The sequence below is a fragment of the Vigna umbellata genome, chromosome 5, assembly GCF_029865625.1.
Source record: "Vigna umbellata cultivar VRB3 chromosome 5, Vumbellata_1.0, whole genome shotgun sequence".
Taxonomy (NCBI): Eukaryota; Viridiplantae; Streptophyta; class Magnoliopsida; order Fabales; family Fabaceae; genus Vigna; species Vigna umbellata.
The window spans coordinates 19,184,233-19,209,903 of NC_142169.1; the positions used below are offsets into that span (position 1 = coordinate 19,184,233).

At 34.1% G+C, this 25,671-nt stretch overlaps 1 protein-coding gene across 1 annotated transcript; it reads left to right on the forward strand.

The window, feature by feature from the left end:
- Nucleotides 1-1,948: 1,948 nt before the first annotated feature.
- LOC148197886 (transcription factor IIIB 70 kDa subunit-like) lies at nucleotides 1,949-25,043 on the forward strand. The gene is given in 17 exon segments (XM_088115664.1): nucleotides 1,949-2,010; nucleotides 2,534-2,546; nucleotides 2,813-2,858; nucleotides 2,861-2,887; nucleotides 3,315-3,397; nucleotides 3,507-3,577; nucleotides 3,796-3,852; nucleotides 3,989-4,101; nucleotides 4,813-4,892; nucleotides 21,477-21,557; nucleotides 21,687-21,848; nucleotides 21,931-21,980; nucleotides 22,760-22,772; nucleotides 23,408-23,500; nucleotides 24,114-24,176; nucleotides 24,677-24,776; nucleotides 24,779-25,043. Coding segments are annotated over 17 exon segments (1,242 nt in total). The 3' UTR covers nucleotides 24,907-25,043.
- Nucleotides 25,044-25,671: the final 628 nt, after the last annotated feature.

A 25,671-nucleotide genomic window follows, 5' to 3' on the forward strand; every position in this document is an offset into this window, starting at 1 on the left:
ATGGAAAGACGAGTGTTGTTCTGTTTTTATTTGTAGGTCTTTGGTAAATGAATAAAGAAAAAAATAACACATTTAAAACGGGTTGCAAATTGACTGCAAGTTGGCTTGCATTGTCATCAAATGAGTTAGAGGATCAGAGGCAGGTCGGCTACTTTGAGGTTACTGGTTCAAATATGTGACCCAACCTACCTTTTTTTTGTCGGGTTGGGGGGTCGATCCGTTGAGCCCAACTCGTTTTGATATTCTTAATAAAAATCTAGAAAAAAAATACTTTAGTCTTTTTCTAATTATTTAATTATTGAAATTAAATGGTTGAACTTCTAACTCAAAAATTTGAAAATATATATTTAGCCATTTTATGTTTATAATCATATCCTTTTTAATTAATAAAATATTGTTTAAAAACAATTTATTTAAATAAAATTTAATAATATAATTAGAGTCCGTTTAAAAATACTTTTAAAATCTTTAATAAAAATATCAATTTTAGTAAAAATATAAGTATGACATTTATATTAAAAATAAATTTACTCTAAATTTAAAAAGAGATAATATTATTTAATTTTTTAAAAAGATTGAGATTGAATTGAATATAAAAAATATAGAAAATAAATTGAATATACAATCTTAATACTGAAATTAATGCATGACACTGATAGTGCCACTTAACATAATATTGATTTAACACATTGACAAAAAAAAGATTATTGAGTGACACTTGGTAATTATTTGACGGTGATAGTACATATATAATAAAAACAACATAATTAAATTAATTTTTCTAAAAATAAGAGTTAATTGAGAAAAATAAATAATTGAGAAGATCTACTTAAATTATCTCTGACAAAAACCGGAATCAAATAACTAATTTAACCTTATTTTTAATATTTTATATTCTAAATCTTTTTGTATATTACATTGTTTACTATTAAGAGTAACACAAATTGTTTATCCTAGAATTAAAATATAATTCATATGAATTATGATTTTTAGTGATACGTGTAGATATTTATTCTGTACATATAACATGTTTAAATACAGTTATAATTGTGTTGAAAATTAATTCTAATTAGAAGATATATTATTGTCCATAAACATTGGACCGGATTATCCGGTAAACTTGTGATACATATCTTCATAATTTAATAAATTTACAATATCACGATATTTCTTGGAATAACTGTTATCAAAGATAAAATATGTTTCAAATAATAAGTTTAATTTGTAGTGTTCGCGATATTGCCTTCATAATTAAAATATGTGACCGCAGTTTAAAGCTTACTAGTGTCATGAACTCTCACTCACTCAATTTTCCTCCCAGTTTTTGAACTGTTCCAATTTGACGTATCGTGTCGATTCATGCGATCCAGATGATAGTTTTCAAGCGATTCGTATCGTGGAGGAGAATCGTATCGTGTCGGGTACGATACTCACTACCATCACCATAACATTGCAATTTGTCATATAAATAAAATTTGGCCCTGAAACACAATCATTGCATGCTCAGGTAATATTTGCTAGGAATGAAGTTGGGCTGGTGAAAAATGACTTTGTATTAGAGCATAAGAAAGCCTAAAACTCTTTACTTCTTCCTTTTGTTGCATTAATGAAGTAATCATACAGCAAGCTATACTCTCCAGGATTAGGACGTAATTAAATTAAAACAGTTTCCACTCGTTGATTAAAATCTCTGATTTAGATAGAATAGTTTCTATCAACTGATTTACGAGTGAGGTAATTTTTGATTATTTTAATTCTTTAACTTTTAATTACTAATTTATTTATTTGGCAGATTTTGCCACCTTTCGCCCTAAATGATAAACCCTTATTGAATTCAACTTTTATTCCAATCCTCTAAAACATTTCAACTCCCTCTTATTTCTCTTCAGTTTTACTATCATTTTCAATGCCTTCATCTCACTGACTTTGCAGATCTGTATCAACCACAATGGTGTACTGCAGTCACTGTGCCAAAGATGTAGCTGGGGAGAGAATGGATGATGGTTTCTTGTGAGTATCTTTGGTTCTTTCACACTAATTCTCGGAATTTCTTTTTTCTAGTAAAATTTGTGCATTATGCTATGCATATTGAATTTGGAACTGTATATTTTATTTAATTTAATTATTGATCTAGGAATGTGTAGAGGAAACCTCCGGTGTTATTGAATGTTTATTTTCTTTTATTAGTTTTGCTTCTCAGATGTTGTGTAATCTGTGGGAAGGTGTTGGAAGATTACTTTTTTACTGAGGAGCCTACATTTGTCAAGAATGCGGCAGGGCAGCTAATTGAAGCTTGACAGGCTATTGCGGTTTTTTGGGCAGACAATTTTACGATTGACCCACTTAAATTACAACATCATGTTACAGAGAAAGAGGCTTGAGCTATTTTTATTAAGAACTGATAGGGATTTAGATTGCTTGAGTTTTAAGTTTGACTGCAAGTTTGGTTTGTGAGAGAAAGGAAAAGCAGGTGGATCCTGCCGTGCAGTTCTATATTCCAACCCTGCAAGTGTCCTTTTTTTTTCTATTGCAGGTGTGACCCTGTCGTTATCTTAAGGAAAAGTAGAGGATCTAAACTCTCATAAGGTCACATGTAGCACTTTTATCAAACGTGCCAAAAATATTGTTGTGGTGCATCCATTATTTGCTTCTTCAATCAATGGAGAGCATCATAGAAGACATTAATCATACAAGTAGTAGAACTGCAGTTTCTGGGATATTCAAGTTTAATTTTTTTAACCACGAGCAATTGTTTTACCTGTAATTCTACACTTGTTTTTGTTTCTCATGGATTCCTGATTTGTGTCTGTAGAGTAAATTATCAGGTAATTATGTAAGAACACTTCAAAGCGATTTCTCCAATCACGTCAAAGGACTTTAGATAGAGGTATGCCTTTCTTAAATCTCAGTGTCTCACGCTGTATTTTGATTTATTAATCCTCTGATTTGCATAAAATATTGCATCTCAAATTGGCGAATTATCAAACATATTGCTATGTTGGTCCTAAATCTGTCCAGTTCTGCTATTTTCTTCTGGTTGCTCCTCAATCCTTTCAAAGTTGCAGTCCAATAATAAATTTTAATTTAATGTTTAATATTTATTCAATGATAAAAAAATCTAGTATTTTTTATGTTCACACAGCCAATGCAATCAATTGATTGTGGACCGTTATGGGAAAACCATGTCTAGAAGAGAAATTTGGATAGTTTTTCTTAGTGCTTGTGTTATATGATTATGAGTTTGATTACTGTTAATAATTTCATGCTTGTGATTATTTGTATTCCTATGTGCCAATTTCTTTTTGAGTTCACAGCTCATGAAGAGATTAAAGTTCTAAGTTCTGGCCTTGGAGTTCAGGATGAACATATGGCTGACCAAGCACTGACCTTTTATAACGTATGTCACATTTTCGACCAAACTCATTTTAAACTTGCTTTTATTTTTTGATACACTTTTGAAAAATAATTTTTTTCATTTAACTAATCATTGACTTTTCCTATTGAAGATGGCGCTTCATCAAAACTTCACTCGTAAATCAGAGCAAGTACAGGCTGCTTGTCTCTATATTGCATTTCGGTATGAGTTCTAATTCGGCATGAGTTCTATACTGTGTTAATGATGTTTGTTTATGAGCATTTAATTGGTAGAGAGTAGTGCTCTACGACTGTGGTTGAAGAGCAATGAGTTCAATGGATTGTACTTTTCACCTTTGATTTAGCATAATGAGTCTACTATACTGGTCGTATTGCAACATTTTTTTTTTTGTGCTGAAATTGTTTTTCCTTTTCTTGCAGGCACAACAACAAGCCGTACCTTCTTATTGATTTTTCAAATTATTTAAGAATAGATGTGTGAGTATGGTTTTCTTTGTTATTGGAGTCTACTGGTTATATTTCTCCCATATTTTAGTTAATGTTTTGTCAATGTATCCCTGTTTTTTGTGTTTCTGATTGTTGCTTTGCTTCTATTCACGTATTGGATGTGCAGTTATGGTCTAGGATCAGTTTTCTTGCAGCTTTGTGAAGTGCTGAGTCTTGGAGAGCACCCAATTGTTCAAAAGCCTATTGATCCAAGCCTTTTTATTCATAGATATACTAAAAGTGAGTGTTTTCTTTTCAGCTCAGTTTGTATAAGCGGATAACTAAAACATTTTGTTGGTTGTGTGTGGTGAATTTTAAGAGAGAGAGAGAGAAAACAAATCGTTTTAGAGAGAATTTAGAAAATGAGAACTCTTTATAGACCTAGTGGAGACTATCTCTCTGATTATAATGAGTGGTGCGACTTTCTGGACATTAATAGGGATGAAGATTAAATGCATTTTTGGTGCATGATGCACGAATCCCACACACCCTGTAATGATGTACTTCCCGCTAAAGCATTTTAAGCTTTATGATTGTTAGCAAATAAAAACTCTCCTTTGTATTCTTTGATAGTGTTCACTTGCAAGACTTTATTCTTGTTCCTTTCTCATATTCTAACCTTCAAAGATTCCTCTGGACCTATGATAGCAATAAATAAATTGAGAATATAGAAGGGAATTATTTGTTGGTTTATGTTTATTTGAACATGAAATTAAATTCCTGATATGGAATGAGAATTTCCTTCAATATTTTATATGTTTTTTTTCTTCTGTTAATAAAAGTATAAGTAATTCAGATGATCAAACTTGTATCTTTTAGTGCAAAAGTGTATTCATCATTCTTTTGGCAAAAGTTAACCTGGTTTGGTTTAATATATTTTTTATTTTAAATTTTATCCAGTTTATTTTCTTTGACCTAGGAGAAATAATAGATTAATGTCATGTCATGTAGATTTGATTAAGCGAGGGAGTAAGGCGGTCTCTGATACTGCTCTGACCATTGTTGCAAGTATGAAACGAGACTGGATGCAGGTATCTTAACCTTGTTCTAGCATTGTTCTTAGTTATGTTTTTAGTTTGGACAAAGGAAGCCTTAATTTGGGATGTGTGGAATATAAACTTTTTTTATTACGAGGATGTTGAATTGCTAATGTTAGAAAACAGGGAGGAACCTAGTGGTCTATGTGGTGCGGCATTATACATTTCTGCTTTTGCACATGGAATTAAATGCTCTAAACCCAATATTGTAAGTAATGATAAATTTTCCTACCTTGTAACTGTTAGAAATATTATATCTTTTATCTTTATCTTTTATCTTTAAGTTAGTTTGTTATTATTTCTTATTTGTATTTTGGGCTTAGCCCATATTTCTTCTATTATAAATAGAAAACCCTATGTGTGTTTAACACAAGGGAGATTAATCCCATAAATAATTTTCACTATATTTAACATGGTATCAGAGCAAGTTTTCTGATATCTTCCGGTGGTCTTTGCTGTCTGCCGGCGGCTGGCCGTCATGGCCGCCGGCAGCCCCTAAAAATTTCATAAGATTCATTTTCTCTTATTCTTAAATCTCAGCACCCAGAATCAAAGAGACAAGTCTCCTGGGAACCACTGCCTCGTCTGAACCAGTCGCCGCCTTCTCACCGGCCACCGTCACAGTTTCGACCGGTGACCAGTGGATCTGGACCGTCTCTTCAAGCGTGACCTAACCCTGGCGGTCACCGTCTTTGTCTCATTTGCATGCGTTGTCACGCGCCTCCACTCTCCGCAAGTAGATCTTGAACGCGTGTTCATCACGCGCCGCCTTCTCGGCGTCGGTATCAAATCGCGCCGCTGCCAATCGTCTCACCGAACCTCCCTCTCTCTGTTCAGACCTTCCAGAGCAGCCATTGCTGCCATCGACGTCTGTCTTCTTCTCGCCGCATGCTTCCGCATCTTCGGACCTCCTTCTTCTTTCTGCGTTTTTTTGTGCTTCGCCTCTGTTGTAGAGGGTTTCGCCTCTGTATTGCTGTTCTTGCCTTGTTCTTCCTTTCTTATTGTATCTGCCGCACAGATCTGCTGCGTTTATTGCCTCCTTCTCCGCTGCTCTCTTTCATCCACTTCTGAAGTTGAAGTGTTTATTGCCTCCTTCTCTGCTGCTCTCCTTCATCCACTTCTGAAGTTGAAGTGTTTATTGCCTCCTTCTCTGCTGCTCTCCTTCATCCACTTCTGAAGTTGAAGTGTTTATTGCCTCCTTCTCCGCTGCTCTCCTTCATCCACTTCTGAAGTTGAAGTGTTTATTGCCTCCTTCTCCTCTGCTCTCCTTCATCCACTTCTGAAGTTGAAGTGTTTATTGTCTCCTTCTCCGCTGTTCTCCGCTGTTCTCCGCTGCTCTTCTTCATCCACTTCTGAAAAGTTGAAGTGTTTATTGCCTCCTTCTCCGCTGCTCTCCGCTCCTTCATCCACTTTTGAAGTTGAAGTGTTTATTGCCTCCTTCTCCGTTGCTCTTGAAGACAAATCATCTAGTTCAAAACCAAGTTCAATTATTTCAAGCTTGGTTCATACAATTTGTATGCTCCAGCTTGAGGGGGAGTGTTAGAAATATTATATCTTTTATCTTTATCTTTTATCTTTCAGTTAGTTTGTTATTATTTCTTATTTGTATTTTAGGCTTAGCCCATATTTCTTCTATTATAAATAGAAAACCCTATGTGTGTTTAACACAAGGGAGATTAATCCCATAAATAATTTTCACTATATTTAACAGTAACTTATTTTTTATTATTATTGTAATATGTTGCTTTCTGGGTATTTTTTTACAAGATATACAGTTCCTCATAAATGTTGAAGATAATCAATAAATTTATTCATAATTTATTGATTTCTGTTTTGAAATTCATTGGCATGCTTGATTAGAGATGCTCTTTCTTCTCCCTTTTGATATATGTTTCATTGTTATTATTTACAATGTTCTCCCTATCACAAACATCAATTAAAAAAAAGTCCTCTAACTCTCCTGACATGACAATATATAGACTTTCACAAAAGGTATTCATCTTGTTGAATATGGTAAAAACTATGTATGAGATGAATCTCTTTATGTTGAATATAAACATAGGGTCTTCTATTTATAATAGAAGAAATATGGGCTAAGCCCAAAATACAAATAAAACATAATATGAAACTAATTAAAGATAAAAGATAAAGATAATATATAGATAATATATCTAACACATCTCATATCAAATAATAGCTACTAGTTAACTGTTTTTGTTTTTATTTTTCTTCCTATAGTGTACCTTCAAGACACTCCTTTTTCTCTTGCCTATCATCCATGAAAGTGACAAAATAATAGTAGCCTAAAGTTGAAAGAAAGCAACTTGGACCCTAAATGTGAACCAAAGCACAAATGTTAAGCACTTTTATTGGCTAGATGACTACAAATACAAGCAACACCTTGTATATGCCGAGGGTGCTTCTATTAATAGACCACCACTTTTTACTGGTGATAACTATGCGTTCTATTACTCGTGTGATTTTCTATTCCCTATATTTTTTATCTTTTACGCATATCAACTGTTCGATAAATTTTCTGAAAGAAAATTGATTTTCTAAAACAGACCAATTTATTTTAAAAAGGTGACCGAACACGCTTTCTGCTACTCTAGTTTTATTCCGTTGCGTTACACTCTGTCTGGTACCAGTCAACAATTGGTATCAGAGCTTGCTTTGATAGTTTTTCAAAATTTGCGAAAATGGCCGGTCACAACCAACACCTTGTATATGCCGAGGGTGCTTCTATTAACAGACCACCACTTTTAACTGGTGATAACTATGCGTTCTGGAAAGTCAGAATGGAAATTTTTATGGGGTCTGTTGACAGAGGCATCTGGGAAGCTGTACAAAATGGTCCTTATATTCCTAAAACAGAGTTGAAGGTGTAGAAGTAGAAAAACCATTTTTTGAGTGGACTAATGAAGAAAATAGACGAGCTCAGTTTGATATTAAAGCTCGTAATATTATTTCATCTACTGTTGTGCTTGATGAATTTTATAGAATTTCAGTGTGTAAGAGAGTACAGGAAATGTGGGAAGTTCTCAGAGTCACACATGAAGGAACAGAGGACGTGAAACGTGCAAGGAAGAACACTCTCATTCAGGAGTATGAGATGTTCAGAATGCAACCTAGAGAAACAATTTCTGATGTCCAAAAGCGTTTCACTCACATAGTGAACCACTTGACAGGGTTGGGTAAGACTTTTGATACTGATGAATTGAATGTAAAAATTTTGAAATCATTGGACAAGTCGTGGCAACCAAAGGTGACTACCATCTCTGAGTCTCAAGAATCTCCTTCAAGTGTTAAATGCTATGGATGTGGAGAAAGAGGGCACATGAAAACTGAATGTCCAAAGAACAAGAAAAGTGAAGAAAAGAAAGAAAGGAAATTCCCAAAGAAGAAGAAAGCTTACATAGCTTGGGAAGACAATGCATCTAGCTCAACAAGCTCAAGTGATTCAGATGAAGAAGCCAATATTTGTCTAATGGCTGACTCAGAAGATACTGGAAGCCAAGTAAGTGATTTCAACTTTGAATCTAGTGAATTAGACTTGCAAAAGGCCTTCTGTGAATTGTTGATTGAATCTGAAAAACTTGATGCTGCACATAAAAAACTTAAGAAAGAGCACAATGAATTAAAATTGAATTATGAAAAGTTGCTTGATGATGAAGTTGTCTTAAGAAATAAAGTTAGTTCTTTAGAAACAAAATTATCTGATGCAAATGCTACTGTTGAACCGGTTGGATGCTTGTCTTGTAAGAATCATATGTTTGATATTGACATACTTGAAAACTTACTTCCAAAGGAAACCAAGACTAATTCACATGCTAAGACAAACCTTAATAGAAGCAATGTTGAAAATAGAAATATGCATCAAATAAATAAGTCCAAAGTTAATTTGTTTTGCAGGTTAATTTTTCAAAAGGAAAAGAAGACTCTATGGTATCCTGATAGAACCCAAGAATATAAAGGAAGCTCTTCAAGATGATAAGTGGTGCGTTGCTATGCAAGAAGAGCTAAACCAATTTGAAAGGAATGAAGTCTGGGAACTTATTCCAAAGCAAGATAATTATCAAGTCATAGGAACCAAATAGGCATTCAGGAACAAGCTTGATGAGGATGGAAACATCGCAAAGAACAAAGCAAGGCTAGTTGCAAAGGGCTACTGTCAAGAGGAAGGTATAGACTATGGTGAAACATATGCACCAGTGGCCATGTTAGAAGCAATTAGATTGTTGCTTGCATATGAATCTTTGATGAAATTTAAATTGTATCAAATGGATGTGAAAAGTGCATTTTTAAATGGTTTCATAAAAGAAGAGGTATATGTTAGTCAACCTCCTCGTTTTGAGGATTTCAAATTTCATGATCATGTTTATAAGTTGAAAAAGGCCTTGTATGGTCTTAAACAGGCACCTAGGTCTTGGTATGAAAGACTTAGTACCTTCTTACTTGATAATGATTTTTCTAGAGATAAGGTTGATTCAACCTTATTTATAAAGAAAGTAGGAAAATACATCTTGATTGTACAAGTTTATGTAGATGATATTATCTTTGGGTCAACTGATGACTCCTTATGTGAAGAATTTGCAAAAATAATGCAAGGTGAGTTTGAGATGTCTATGATGGGAGAGCTGAATTTCTTTTTAGAACTACAGATAAAACAGATGAATGGAGGAACTCTTATTTCCCAAACAAAATATTGTAGCAAAATTCTTAAGAAATTTGGTATGGATACGTGTAAAGAAGCTAGTACACCTATGGGTACTTCATGCTATTTAGATAAGGATTAATCTGGAAAAGGAGTAAATGAAACTATGTTTAGAGGCATGATAGGATCTTTATTGTACTTAACTGCTAGTAGACCAGATATTATGCAAAGTGTATGTGTGTGTGCTAGGTACCAAGGAAATCCTAAAGAATCTCATTTGACTGCTGTCAAGAGAATCTTAAAATACCTTAAGGGAACCACTTCTTTTGGACTTTGGTATCCATCTGATGCTTCACTTAGTTTAATAGGTTATTCTGATGTAGACTATGGTGGTTGTAAAATTGATAGGAAAAGTACTAGTGGTACTTGTCATTTTCTGGGGCTGTTCTTTGGTATCGTGGAATTCAAAGAAACAAGCGTGTGTAGCCTTGTCTACCACTGAAGCTGAATATATTGCTGCTGGAAATTGTTGTGCCCAAATTTTGTGGATGAAACAGCAACTGGAAGACTTTGATATCTTCCTTGATAATATTCCTTTAAAATGTGATAATACTAGTGCTATAAATTTAACTAAGAATCCCATAATGCACTCAAGGACTAAGCACATTGAGATTAGACATCATTTCTTGAGAGACCATATTCAAAAGGGGGATTGTCAAATTGAATATGTTGATACCTTACATCAATTAGCTGATATTTTCACCAAGGCGCTACCTAAGGATAGATTTCTTGAGCTTAGAAGAGAGTTAGGAGTATTAGACATGTCTTAGGATCAACGCTTGTAAAAATTTTCTCATTTTCGTAAAATTTACGCTTCATAATCGATTATCACAAGGCAATAATCGATTATTCAAACTTAAAACTCAAATCTGGGAACTTTTGAACGAATAATCGATTATCATCAGCCATAACCGATTATCAAGCTGACAATTTCAAAAATAAAGTCGTTGGAGCATCCCATAACGACTATAAACGGCCATAAACGGCTAGTTTTTCCATTCTTCTTATAAATAGCCTCCTATAATCGATTATTAGACACTTCTTTGCACCCAGAAACTACTGAAATCAAATCTTGAGCTCAAAAGCTCTCCATTTTTATTCACTTTCTCAAAATCTCACTACCTCACTCTTTCTCCATGGCGGATTCAAGAAGACATCGCCGCAGAGCTGCTGGAGCATCCTCTTCCTCTCAGCCACGTCCTGCAACCATGGATGGGTGGATTTCAGATCAAGGAAAACATGCGGACTATGTTAATTCTTGGCAAGAAAGAAGAATCATAGCGGTAAAGTATATTCGCCTTGATTTTTTCCGTTTCTATGGATTTCAATTTCCAGATCTTTTTGCTATTCACGGACTCACGAATCTGGTGGAACAAAAAGGTTGCATTTATCCCGATCTCATAAGAGTTTTCTACTTCAACTTGAGATATTGAGATGGGATTATATCCACTAAAGTAAAGGGTGTCCGCATAATTTTAGATGATGATGTGTGGACCAACGTTGCTCAACTTACCATCTGGGATGATGCTGTAAAAGTTCATCTAGGACTTCAAGATTTCAATAGGTTGATGACTTTCCAATCCTTCTTGCGTCACCCTGAACAGCAGACTAATCGAAGGCAATTGCTTGTTGGAGGTTTCAAGGTTGAAGAAAGGATGATTCACTACTTGATTGTTTGGATACTATGTCCTAAAGCAACCAATCATGCTCAATGCTCTGAGCAGGATCTACTTCTTCTATATGGGATCCTAAATCACATACACATCGATTGGTCTGCTCTCATTGCTGACACAATGGTAAAAGCTAAGAAATCACATTCTTATCAATTTCCCTATGCTCTTCTTATTTCTAGGATTTTGGAGTACAAAGGTCTAAATGTTGAAGGAGAACTTGTCCAAGCCATTCAAGCTGTTGGCTCGGAAATTGGAGAATCTGGTGGAACAAAAAGGTTGCATTTATCCCGATCTCATAAGAGTTTTCTACTTCAACTTGAGATATCGAGATGGGATTATATCCACTAAAGTAAAGGGTGTCCGCATAATTTTAGATGATGATGTGTGGACCAACGTTGCTCAACTTACCATCTGGGATGATGCTGTAAAAGTTCATCTAGGACTTCAAGATTTCAATAGGTTGATGACTTTCCAATCCTTCTTGCGTCACCCTGAACAGCAGACTAATCGAAGGCAATTGCTTGTTGGAGGTTTCAAGGTTGAGGAAAGGATGATTCACTACTTGATTGTTTGGATACTATGTCCTAGAGCAACCAATCATGCTCAATGCTCTGAGCAGGATCTACTTCTTCTATATGGGATCCTAAATCACATACACATCGATTGGCCTGCTCTCATTGCTGACACAATGGTAAAAGCTAAGAAATCACATTCTTATCAATTTCCCTATGCTCTTCTTATTTCTAGGATTTTGGAGTACAAAGGTCTAAATGTTGAAGGAGAACTTGTCCAAGCCATTCAAGCTGTTGGCTCGGAAATTGGAGATACTACCTTTCGTCAGATGAGATTCATTACTAGAGGGCGAGTTCTCATTCACAAATATGATGACCATCCTGATGAAGATGAAGATGATGACATCGATACTCATATGGCAGAACCAGTTAGTGTTGCTGCTCTTTCTGATGTTGGTCCATCTACCATGCCCTTATCCTCCTCACTCTCCATGGAAGAACATTTTGCTAGATTATCTAAGCAATTAGAGGATATGAGTCTAGCACAAAGAACACATTTTTAGGAGATTTATGAGTGGCAACAATCTATTGATGAGTACAGGTTGATCAATTTCTTGATCTTGATGTTCGTCTATCTAACATCGAGAATCATCTCAACCTTCAACCTCCAGAAAGATCTCCTAGTCCTGAGTTTTAGATATAGGTTCTATGTTAGCATGTTTTGTTGTTTGCTTGCTATTTCATCTATGTTATAATTTTGTCTTTTATGTTTCTTCTTATAATGTAATCCTTTTTTTCATAAATAAAATGATCTCTTGATTATATGCATACTTTGTTTAATTGAGGGAGAGATCGTATTTAGGGGGAGCTTTATACATCAAATCTTTTTGCTTATGATCAAAAAGGGGGAAAAGAATAATATAAGGGGATAAATATACATTAATACAGGTATTGCTAACTCTGTTGTTCTCTGTTAGCTTGTATGTTTTGCAGGTAAGCCAAAATTGCTTTTAGAATTGAATTTTTTGTCATCATCAAAAAGGGGGAGATTGTTACTAATAAGGAGTATTGGTAAATCTTGAAGAAAATTGTTTTGATGATGCTGCAAGAAGTTTTAGTTGAAGAAGATATTAGAATTATTTAAAAGCAATTTGTAGAAATTAAATATAGTAGGAAAGTCTTGTAAACTTTGTAAAAATTGCATTTTTAACTGCCATAATCGATTATGGAATGGCAATAATCGATTATCACCTCATATAATCGATTATGACATTTTTGACTGGTACCAGACAAAGTGTAACGCAGCGGAATAAAACTAGAGTATCAGAAAGCGTGTTCCGTCACCTTTTTAAAATAAATTGGTCTGTTTTTAGAAAATCAATTTTCTTTCAGAAAATTTATCGAACAATTGATATGCGTAAAAGATAAAAAATGTAGCGAATAGAAAATCACAGAGTAATTTTTATACTGGTTCGATTCAACAGAATCTACATCCAATTGTTAATCACTATAAAAAGTGATTAACAGTTCCACTAAAAAGATGTTTCACAGATTACAACAAATAGTGAATAAAGCAGATAAGTAAACCTTCCTTCGACGAACGAACCGGAAGAAAAACACTCTGCCAACTCGAAGAGAACCGCTCCGACTATCGACAAACGAAACGCGAGCTTCTCCTATCCACGAGATCAGGCAGAGCACCTTGCTAACTCGAAGAGAGCTTGCTCCGACTATCGACACACGAAACGCGAGCCCCTCCTGTTCACGAGACCAAGCAAGGGAACTTGAACTATAGCTTCTGAGAACTTCCTCTGACAAACAGTATTCTGCAAGAGCTTCTGTTCAACCACTTCTTTTCTTGATCTTCACAGAAACCCAATATATAGCCAGTTGTTCTGAATATCTAAGGTTAAGTCTCAACTGCCATGAATAATCGATTATTGTAAGTGATAATCGATTATTCAAGTCCGTTACAGGTTTTTCAAAAATGTGATAATCGATTATATGAGGTGATAATCGATTATTCCTGGATGACTTTGTGATAATCGATTATTGCCATTCCATAATCGATTATGGCAGTTAAAAATGCAATTTTTACAAAGTTTACAAGACTTTCCTACTATATTTAATTTCTACAAATTGCTTTTAAATAATTCTAATATCTTCTTCAACTAAAACTTCTTGCAGCATCATCAAAACAATTTTCTTCAAGATTTACCAATACTCCTTATTGGTAACAATCTCCCCCTTTTTGATGATGATCAAAAAATTCAATTTTAAAAGCAATTTTGGCTTACCTGCAAAACATAAAAGCTAACAGACAACAACAGAGTTAGCAATACCTGTATTAATGTATACTTATCCCCTTATATTATTATTCTCCCCCTTTTTTATAATAAGAAAAAAGATTTGATGTAAAAAGCTCCCCCTCAATTAAACAAAGTATGCATATAATCAAGAGATCATTTTATTTATGAAAAGAAGGATTACATTATAAGAAGAAACATAAAAGACAGAATTATAACATAGATGAAATAGCAAGCAAATAACAAAACATGCTAACATAGAACCTATATCTAAAACTCAGGACTAGGAGATCTTTCTGGAGGTTGAAGGTTGAGATGATTCTCGATGTTAGATAGGCGAACATTAAGATCAAGAAATTGATCAACCATGTACTCATCAATAGATTGTTGCCACTCATAAATCTCCTCAAAATGTGTTTTTTGTTCTAGACTCATATCCTCTAATTGCTTAGATAATCTAGCAAAATGTTCTTCCATGGAAAGTGAGGAGGATGAGGGCATGATAGATGGACCAGCATCAGAAGGAGCAACAGCACTAACTGGTTCTGCCATATGAGTATCGATGTCATCATCTTCATCTTCATCAGGATGGTCATCATCTTTGTGAATGAGAACTCGTCCTCTAGTAACGAATCCCATCTGACGAAAGGTAGTATCTCCAATTTCCGAACCAACAGCTTGAATGGCTTGGACAAGTTCTCCTTCAACATTTACACCTTTGTACTCCAAAATCCTAGAAATAAGAACAGATAGGGAAATTGATAAGAATGAGATTTCTTAGCTTTTACCATTGTGTCAGCAATGAGAGCAGGCCAATCGATGTGTATGTGATTTAGGATCCCATATAGAAGAAGTAGATCCTGCTCAGAGCATTGAGCATGATTGGTTGCTCTAGGACATAGTATCCAAACAATCAAGTAGTGAATCATCCTTTCTTCAACCTTGAAACCTCCAACAAGCAATTGCCTTCGATTAGTCTGCTGTTCAGGGTGACGCAAGAAGGATTGGAAAGTCATCAACCTATTGAAATCTTGAAGTCCTAGATGAACTTTTACAGCATCATCCCAGATGGTAAGTTGAGCAACGTTGGTCCACACATCATCATCTAAAATTATGCGGACACCCTTTACTTTAGTGGATATAATCCCATCTCGATATCTCATGTTGAAGTAGAAAACTCTTATGAGATCGGGATACATGCAGCCTTTTTGTTCCACCAGATTCGTGAGTCCTTGAACAACTAAAAGATCTGGAAATTGAAATCCATAGAAACGGAAAAAATCAAGGCGAATATACTTTACCGCCATGATTCTTCTTTCTTGCCAAGAATTAACATAGTTCGCATGTTTTCCTTGATCTGAAATCCACCCATCCATGGTTGCAGGACGTGGTTGAGAGGAAGAGGATGCTCCAGCAGCTCTGCGGCGATGTCTTCTTGAATCCGCCATGGAGAAAGAGTGAGGTAGTGAGATTTTGAGAAAGTGAATAAAAATGGAGAGCTTTTGAGCTCAAGATTTGATTTCAGTAGTTTCTGGGTGCAAAGAAGTGTCTAATAATCGATTATAGGAGGCTATTTATAAGAAGAATGGAAAAACTAGCCGTTTCTGGCCGTTTATAGCCGTTATGGGATGCTCCAACGACTTTATTTTTGAAATTGTCAGCTTGATAATCGATTATGGCTGATGATAATCGAATATTCGTTCAAAAGTTCCCAGAATTGAGTTTTAAGTTTGAATAATCGATTATTGCCTTGTGATAATCGATTATGAAGCGTAAATTTTACGAAAATGTGAAAATTTTTATAAGCGTTGATCCTAAGACATGTCTAATACTCCTAGCTCTCTTCTAAGCTCAAAAAATCTATCCTTAGGTAGCGCCAAGGTGAAAATTTCAGCTAATTGGTGTAAGGTATCAACATATTCAATTTGACAATCCCCCTTTTGAATATGGTCTCTCAAGAAATGATGTCTAATCTCAATGTGCTTAGTCCTTGAGTGCATTATGGGATTCTTAGTTAAATTTATAGCACTAGTATTATCACATTTTAAAGGAATATTATCAAGGAAGATATCAAAGTCTTCCAGTTGCTGTTTCATCCACAAAATTTGGGCACAACAATTTCCAGCAGCAATATATTCAGCTTCAGTGGTAGACAAGGCTACACATGCTTGTTTCTTTGAATTCCACGATACCAAAGAACAGCCCAGAAAATGACAAGTACCACTAGTACTTTTCCTATCAATTTTACAACCACCATAGTCTACATCAGAATAACCTATTAAACTAAGTGAAGCATCAGATGGATACCAAAGTCCAAAAGAAGTGGTTCCCTTAAGGTATTTTAAGATTCTCTTGACAGCAGTCAAATGAGATTCTTTAGGATTTGCTTGGTACCTAGCACACACACATACACTTTGCATAATATCTGGTCTACTAGCAGTTAAGTACAATAAAGATCCTATCATGCCTCTAAACATAGTTTCATTTACTCCTTTTCCAGATTAATCCTTATCTAAATAGCATGAAGTACCCATAGGTGTACTAGCTTCTTTACACGTATCCATACCAAATTTCTTAAGAATTTTTCTACAATATTTTGTTTGGGAAATAAGAGTTCCTCCATTCATCTGTTTTATCTGTAGTTCTAGAAAGAAATTCAGCTCACCCATCATAGACATCTCAAACTCACCTTGCATTATTTTTGCAAATTCTTCACATAAGGAGTCATCAGTTGACCCAAAGATAATATCATCTACATAAACTTGTACAATCAAGATGTATTTTCCTACTTTCTTTATAAATAAGGTTGAATCAACCTTATCTCTAGAAAAATCATTATCAAGTAAGAAGGTACTAAGTCTTTCATACCAAGACCTATGTGCCTGTTTAAGACCATACAAGGCCTTTTTCAACTTATAAACATGATCAGGAAATTTGAAATCCTCAAAACCAGGAGGTTGACTAACATATACCTCTTCTTTTATGAAACCATTTAAAAATGCACTTTTCACATCCATTTGATACAATTTAAATTTCATCAAAGATTCATATGCAAGCAACAATCTAATTGCTTCTAACATGGCCACTGGTGCATATGTTTCATCATAGTCTATACCTTCCTCTTGATAGTAGCCCTTTGCAACTAGCCTTGCTTTGTTCTTTGTGATGTTTCCATCCTCATCAAGCTTGTTCCTGAATACCCATTTGGTTCCTATGACTTGATAATTATCTTGCTTTGGAATAAGTTCCCAGACTTCATTCCTTTCAAATTGGTTTAGCTCTTCTTGCATAGCAACACACCACTTATCATCTTGAAGAGCTTCCTTTATATTCTTGGGTTCTATCAGGATACCATAGAGTCTTCTTTTCCTTTTGAAAAATTAACCTGCAAAACAAATTAACTTTGGACTTATTTATTTGATGCATATTTCTATTTTCAACATTGCTTCTATTAAGGTTTGTCTTAGCATGTGAACTAGTCTTGGTTTCCTTTGCAAGTAAGTTTTCAAGTATGTCAATATCAAGCATATGATTCTTACAAGACAAGCATTCAACAGGTTCAACAGTAGCATTTGCATCAGATAATTTTGTTTCTAAAGAACTAACTTTATTTCTTAAGACAACTTCATCATCAAGCAACTTTTCATAATTCAATTTTAATTCATTGTGCTCTTTCTTAAGTTTTTTATGTGCAGCATCAAGTTTTTCAGATTCAATCAACAATTCACAGAAGGCCTTTTGCAAGTCTAATTCACTAGATTCAAAGCTGGAATCACTTACTTGGCTTCCAGTATCTTCTGAATCAGGCATTAGACAAATATTGGCTTCTTCATCTGAATCACTTGAGCTTGTTGAGCTAGATGCATTGTCTTCCCAAGCTATGTAAGCTTTCTTCTTCTTTGGGAATTTCCTTTCTTTTTTTCTTCACTTTTCTTGTTCTTTGGACATTCAGTTTTCATGTGCCCTCTTTCTCCACATCCATAGCATTTAACACATGAAGGAGATTCTTGATTTTCTCTCCTTTCTTTACGAAAATTTTCCTTTCCTTTTGCCTTCATAAACTTGGCAAATTTCTTTATCATGAGGCTCATGTTCTCCTCATCATCAGAATCATCATCTTCAATCCTTTTAGAGTTCTTTCCTTTGGAAATCTCGGACTTGAAGGCTAGTGTCTTTCTTTTGCCTTGATCTTCTTCAGCCGTCAATCTTCTCAACTCAAGCCCATGCTCACGGAGTTTCCCAAACAAAATTGGCATTGACATTTGAGTGAGATTTTGAGACTCAGAGATGGCAGTCACCTTTGGTTGCCACGACCTGTCCAATGATTTCAAAATTTTTACATTCAATTCATCAGTATCAAAAGTCTTACCCAACCCTGTCAAGTGGTTCACTATGTGAGTGAAACGCTTTTGGACATCAGAAATTGTTTCTCCAGGTTGCATTCTGAACATCTCATACTCCTGAATGAGAGTGTTCTTCCTTGCACGTTTCACGTCCTCTGTTCCTTCATGTGTGACTCTGAGAACTTCCCACATTTCCTGTGCTGTCTTACACATTGAAATTCTATAAAATTCATCAAGCACAACAGCAGATGAAATAATATTACGAGCTTTAATATCAAACTGACCTCGTCTATTTTCTTCATTAGTCCACTCAAAAACTGGTTTTTCTACTTCTACACCTTCAACTCTGTTTTTAGGAATATAAGGACCATTTTGTACAGCTTCCCAGATGCCTCTGTCAACAGACCCCATAAAAATTTCCATTCTGACTTTCCAGAACGCATAGTTATCACCAATAAAAAGTGGTGGTCTGTTAATAGAAGCACCCTCGGCATATACAAGGTGTTGGTTGTGACCGACCATTTTCGCAAATTTTGAAAAACTATAAAAGCAAGCTCTGATACCAATTATCGACTGGTACCAGACAGAGTGTAACGCAGCGGAATAAAACTAGAGTTGCAGAAAGCGTGTTCGGTCACCTTTTTAAAACAAATTGGTCTGTTTTTCGAAAATCAATTTTCTTTCAGAAAATTTATCGAACAGTTGATATGCGTAAAAGATAAAAAATGTAGGGAATAGAAAATCACACGAGTAATTTTTATACTGGTTCGATTCAACAGAATCTACATCTAGTCGTTAATCACTATAAAAAGTGATTAACAGTTCCACTAAAAAGATGTTTCACAGATTACAACAAATAGTGAATAAAACAGATAAATAAACCTTCCTTCGACGAACGAATCGGAAGAAGAACACTCTGCCAACTCGAAGAGAACCGCTCCAACTATCGACAAACGAAACACGAGCTTCTCCTATTCACGAGACCAGGCAGAGCACCTTGCTAAGTCGAAGAGAGCTTGCTCCGACTATCGACACACGAAACGCGAGCCCCTCCTGTTCACGAGACCAAACAAGGGAACTTGAACTATAGCTTCTGAGAACTTCCTCTGACAAACAGTATTCTGCAAGAGCTTCTGTTCAACAACTTCTTCACTTGATCTTCACAGAAACCTAATATATAGCCAGCTGTTCTGAATATCTAAGGTTAAGTCTCAACTGCCACAAATAATCGATTATTGTAAGTGATAATCGATTATTCAAGTTCGTTACAGGTTTTTCAAAAATGTGATAATCGATTATATGAGGTGATAATCGATTATTCCTGGATGACTTTTTGATAATCGATTATTGCCATTCCATAATCGATTATGGCAGTTAAAAATGCAATTTTTACAAAGTTTACAAGACTTTCCTACTATATATATTTAATTTCTACAAATTGCTTTTAAATAATTCTAATATCTTTTTCAACTAAAACTTCTTGCAGCATCATCAAAACAATTTTCTTCAAGATTTACCAATACTCCTTATATAACACCTAAATGTGAACCAAAGCACAAATGTTAAGCACTTTTATTGGCTAGATGACTACAAATACAAGCAACGTGTTTTCCTAAATGACAAGAGTCAATAAAGAGACAATTTTGGAGAATATTAGTGGTTGAAATTGATATAATTCTTTTGACTTATGTCGATGCATGGATAGAAAACGTATTTGACATGGCGATGGATACAAAACGTATTTGACATGGCGATAAGCTTATTTTTAAAATAATAAGATATGATATGTGATATATGCATATTTAAAAGTGTATAAAAATTCTTAAAAACATAATAAATATATGATTGCTATTGTATGAATTCAAATTAAAATCAAATGTATTGAACAGTGTCAAAATAAAAAAATTATACTTTATTGTGATCATAAAAGTATTACTGCTTTATAGATTAGATACTTCATTGATAAGTGTCGATAAAGTATCCTAAAGTATTGGATATATGATAGATAAACTTATTCTAAAAATAATAGGATACGATACGTGCTATATGCATATTTAGAAATGAAAATTCTTAAAAGCATAATAAATATATGATTGCTATTGTGTGAATTCAGATTAAAATCAAATGTATTGAGCATTGTCAAAATAAAAAATTATAAGTTATTGTCATCATAAAAGTATTATTACTTTATAGATTAGATACTTCATTGACAAGTATCTGTAAAGTATCGGATACGTGTCAGGAACTTATACATGATACAAATTAAAGTATCGGTGCATCATTTTATGCACTACACCATTACGTGAAACAATCTTGGGCTAGAACAAAGTTATGAACAAAAAGAATAGAATAATCAAGAGTGCATGTTAGCTTGCTAAAGGATGCTAAATTAATTGACAGCCAATAACAGTAAGTGTTAAATCCAAGTAAAGGTTAGGAAAGGGAGGAGTTTGCTAATGCCTTAAAATTTCAGTTGAGAGTCATCTACCAAGCTTACAACAATTCCTATTATTTGAGCTACGGTTGATTTATCCTTTTGTATCATATGTGTCTGGTATTATTGTAAAAGTCATACAAATTGTTAGAGTAAATAGTCTTAAGCAGAATTTATTGTAAAGGTGTTGTTTGCTTTGTGTTGTACTTAGTTCCAAGATATATCTTTTCATATTCTCTTCTCTTTCTTCTCATACATTGTATCTGATGTATACAAAGTTATTATAAATGTGATCCTAAGAGAGGGAAATCCACTCTCAAATTTATTCTGATTCCTTTGTGTTTTTCTCAAGTCAAGTTTTCCTTTGATTTTAGTATTACATTTTATATCCTATTTACGATTAAGAATATCTATTCTTGAAGAGAATTGCCATAATAGCAGTGACATATTTCACAATCTTCTGCATATACTAGTTACACATTTGCTGATGTAATTGTTGCTTCACTTGACTATTCATCTAACTTTCAAGGATATTAGTTGAGCCTTAATATTTTTTTTATATTGGATGTCCGTTGATTTTCTAATTTTCAATGCAGCTTAGAATCGTCCATGTATGTGAAGCAACATTGACCAAACGATTGGTTGAATTTGAGAATACGAAATGTTCTAGCTTGACAGTATGTTTCTACTTCCTTTTAATGACATGGTCTATTATGATACTGATGTGTTTTAAGACCAGTGGTTGAATTCACTATCTTAGATTTGACAGTGAGTAAACATTTTTCATGAACCTTTTATGGTTATAGGTTCAGGAGTTGGATACATTGGCAAAGGAGCAAGAAAACAATCCAACAGTAATGCCAGAAGGTGAATTGAAAGGGGTTACTTCGAAAGATCTACTATGTGAGCACAAGGACAGTGGGGCTTCCCATTTTGCACTTGGATTGTGTGAAGAATGCTATAAGGACGTGAGTACTTTCTTCATCATCAAGATGGTTTCCTTTCTAAGCTACATTGCCTTTTGGCATTGACTATTGAATTTACTTGCAGCAAAAGAGCTCGCTGCACCTGCTTCTGAAGCTGTGGCAAAATCCAGAAAGGTTCCTTTTGAATATTTTCTTGATACGTTCTTACTTATTAAATTATACCACAATTAACTTGAGATAACAAATCCATGAAATATAGTTAGATTTTTATCTCATTACATAAACCATGTCAAGAAGTGTCATATCAGTTTGATTTTAATCTATGCTTTGTTAATTCATTCGATGTTTAATGGACATAAAACATGATTTCCTTAAAAACTATTGCTTATAGATTTTGGCTTATCAGTAGTGAGTTTATTTGATATTTGATGTTCATGAACAATGTATTTCTCAAAATTCATCGGTTAGATTGATCACCTATAATAAGTTACATAATTGTCCCAGTGTTACAATCGTTTATTTGCGTTGAGTGATAGTGTTAGTATGTTTCGCATGTTTGGCCTTAGTTTGGAATGAGTAAGCTATCATATAAAATTTTGGGAAAGTGGTCATTACCACTGAAAAATTAGTTTGTCTAAATTTGAATCAGGGAAGCATGGACACTGCTAAGAATACTAGGAAAGACACTGTATATTGATTTTACATGTAAAACTTTCTCCAGAGAGTTCCATGGTCTGGAAGGTTTAATTTAGAAGGGGGAAGGCAACAAATTTACCCTCAGCCATGTTTTCAAGGTTGCAGGTTTATATGCATTGTTTGAATTGTCGTTTGAAAAGGGGACTCTATCCCGGGTCTCTGAGGAGCTGCAAGATCTAGAATTGTTTTTGTTGGAACTTAAGCTGTTTTTCCCCTATTGTTGATAAAATCGAGCCATTAATTGGATGTTCTATCAGCTTCCCAATGTTGGTGTGCATTTATTTGATGTTTGCAATTTCTGTTCTTGTTTAGCGAGAGGTTGCCATTGCTGCAGTCCTAATGTCAGGAATGAGATGCTATTTGTTGTTTAGAGGTCCAAGGTCTGATGAAGGGAGAATTTGATTTCTAACACCCACAGGCCTGATTCCTATGAGTGTACTTTGTTGAGTTGGACCCGATTCATATATCGAAAGAGATTAGATTATTGAGATACTAAGAATTTCTGGTCTTGGAATTGTATAGTATGACCTAATTTGGATAAATTTCTCTCGGAATAGAAAGAGTAAATAAGAAGGTTATGACTATATGCATTAGTTAAAATCACCTATTTACTTGTATATAAACTAAGAGACTAATGAAATGGAAGCCTGAGATGCATTGGGAAATTTAAAGCAGCCGCATTACGAAGTTAGTGAGTTTGGCAGATGAATTGATTCAATTTGTGATTTGCAAATATTTTTGTTATTGTTTTACTTTCAAATCGAGTATGCTTATCAATATACATTTTAATGGGTGTAGAGTGGATCCAATAGTTATGCATTGTTTTTTGTTTACGCTGTACGATTCATGCTGCAAGACTTCAAGCTTATAATTTTTTTTTGGGTTTGTTAAATACACTATTTCAGGAAATGAAACAGAGACGAGCCAATGAGGCAAAAAATATGTGGCCAGCTCGATCTGCTGCAGAGGCCTTCGGCCAAATGTCTAATAAAAAAAGAGTATTTATCTATTCAACAATAAACATGCATTTTCTCTATATATTGTTACACCCCATTTCCATTGTATATTTGTAAAAAAATAATAGGTAACTATATGCATATATCCGATACAAAGGGGGAGTTTTGCAAATTACAGTTTTTTAGGATAAAAATATCTTCAAAATCTCATTATTAGGATAAAATATCTTTAAATATTGTTTCTTTATTATGGAGTGATTGATTGTTTTAAAATGAGGCATCCGGAATGTAATTCATATGATCGCTATCAATAAAATTATTTCTTGTTTCCACGTGTAGTCCAGTATAAAAACTTTAGGGGTAAAAACCTAAAAAAGAAAATATGATAGGAAAGAAAAAAGCAAGGTCTTTCGAAGCATTGAGTAGTGTTGGAGTACTCAGTGTTGCTTTCACCTTGTATGTCGTGCTCATTGAGCATTTGGATTTAGGGCTTTTGTTGTGTATCCTTAATAGTTTAGTTTGTTTTATTATGTGCATGCAGCTTTATTTATAAAATCCTTGAGCAATATAATATATGACTCAGTTTTTTTAATTATCAAGTTAATATCTTCTGAAATTGTTTATATATAACTAAACTACTTGTTTGCTTGTGTAGCAATTGCAGAGTCTGAAATCTAAAGTCAATTTTGATCGCCTGGGTGAATTATTTAATGAACTGGTACTTCTCTCTAGAACTTATTTGCTTCATATCACATGTAATATTGACACGCTTTAAGTGCCACTAGCACCCGAAAATATTACGTATTAAAACATGATTTTGATAAACTTCTCATTAGACATTGACAAAAGAAGAAATACAAAAGTGAAATGAAATATGTTTAAAATTAGCTTATGCATACTGTAAAATCATATTTTTAGGTAAGCTAATGATTTTGGCTTCTAAAAAACCTAATTTTGACTTGTTAAAAAGTCAGTTTTTGTTTGTAAGAGAAGTTTACTTCAATATTTTTCTCCTATACTTGTTTATTGAAAATCCTGTCCAATCAGGCCTACATGCTTTTTCTTATCTGCCTGTTTTCATTCTTGATTTACTTCATGTCAACATGTTCAAAAGACAAATTTGGAAAGATGTCTTCTGACAATTAACCTATACTATTCTTTAAATCAAGACATTGAATTTTTCTTGAATCTAACTTTGTTTCTAATATTATCAAACAGGAAAAAACGGATGATCCCAAGAAAGAAAAGAAAGCACGATTTGATCCGCCCCTAGATAATCATGACAACTTACAGTCATTTGAGCACAAAAATGACGATGAGATGGATCAGTGGATGAATTTGAAGATGATATGGGAGAGATGTATCAAAGTGGGTTGTCTACTGATAATATTGCAGATAAATATTTCCCTGAGGATGATGGATACGGCTATAACGATTATGATTATTAATGAAAGATGCCAGATGATCTTTCTGCTTTGATTATCTGATTTTTTAGCCATTGGTATCCAACGTGGCTGGCAGCAGTGGAACCATAGTTGTCAGACAAAATTCCTTGAAACCTAAGTTGCCATCTGATTAGCAAGTATCTCTAATGAGTTTTACCTCTTTTTAATCAATCCAATATGCTTTTAAAGAAAGCTTGTGAATTATAGTACCAAGAAATTGTTAGGTAGGTTTTACCAGCATCTCTATATTCAACACAAGATAGGGGTTAGATTGTGTTTAAAATTAAAATCTACTTATTTCCAACCATTTCTTTTTAACATGACAAAAGTTAAATCGGTAAAATTCTGCTGAGTCTTCCTAGTGTTGCTTTCAGTTGTTTCTCCCGGACGAATCACATATTTTAAGATGAATATCTTTGTTGAATAATTAGATAAGAAGGGTATACAAAATAAGAGTTGAGATAAGAAAGAAAGGAGAGATTACAAGAAAAGAAAAGTTAAAAAAATGAAAGTGTATAAAATTATTATTAAAAAATATATGCAATATATATTTAAAATAGTCTTTTATATGGCGTTTATTAAAAAATAGAGTGTAATCGCATCTATCAGGTAGATTTGCACATCGCTGCTGGTATGGTTACTTGTTACATCTCCATTTGAATCTCTATCAGTGACATACGCATAAAAAGATGCTTAAAGTATTGTTTTTTAATTGAGCCACCTTCTTTTCTTCGTTAGTAATAGCAATTGGTTTCTCTTCAAATACAG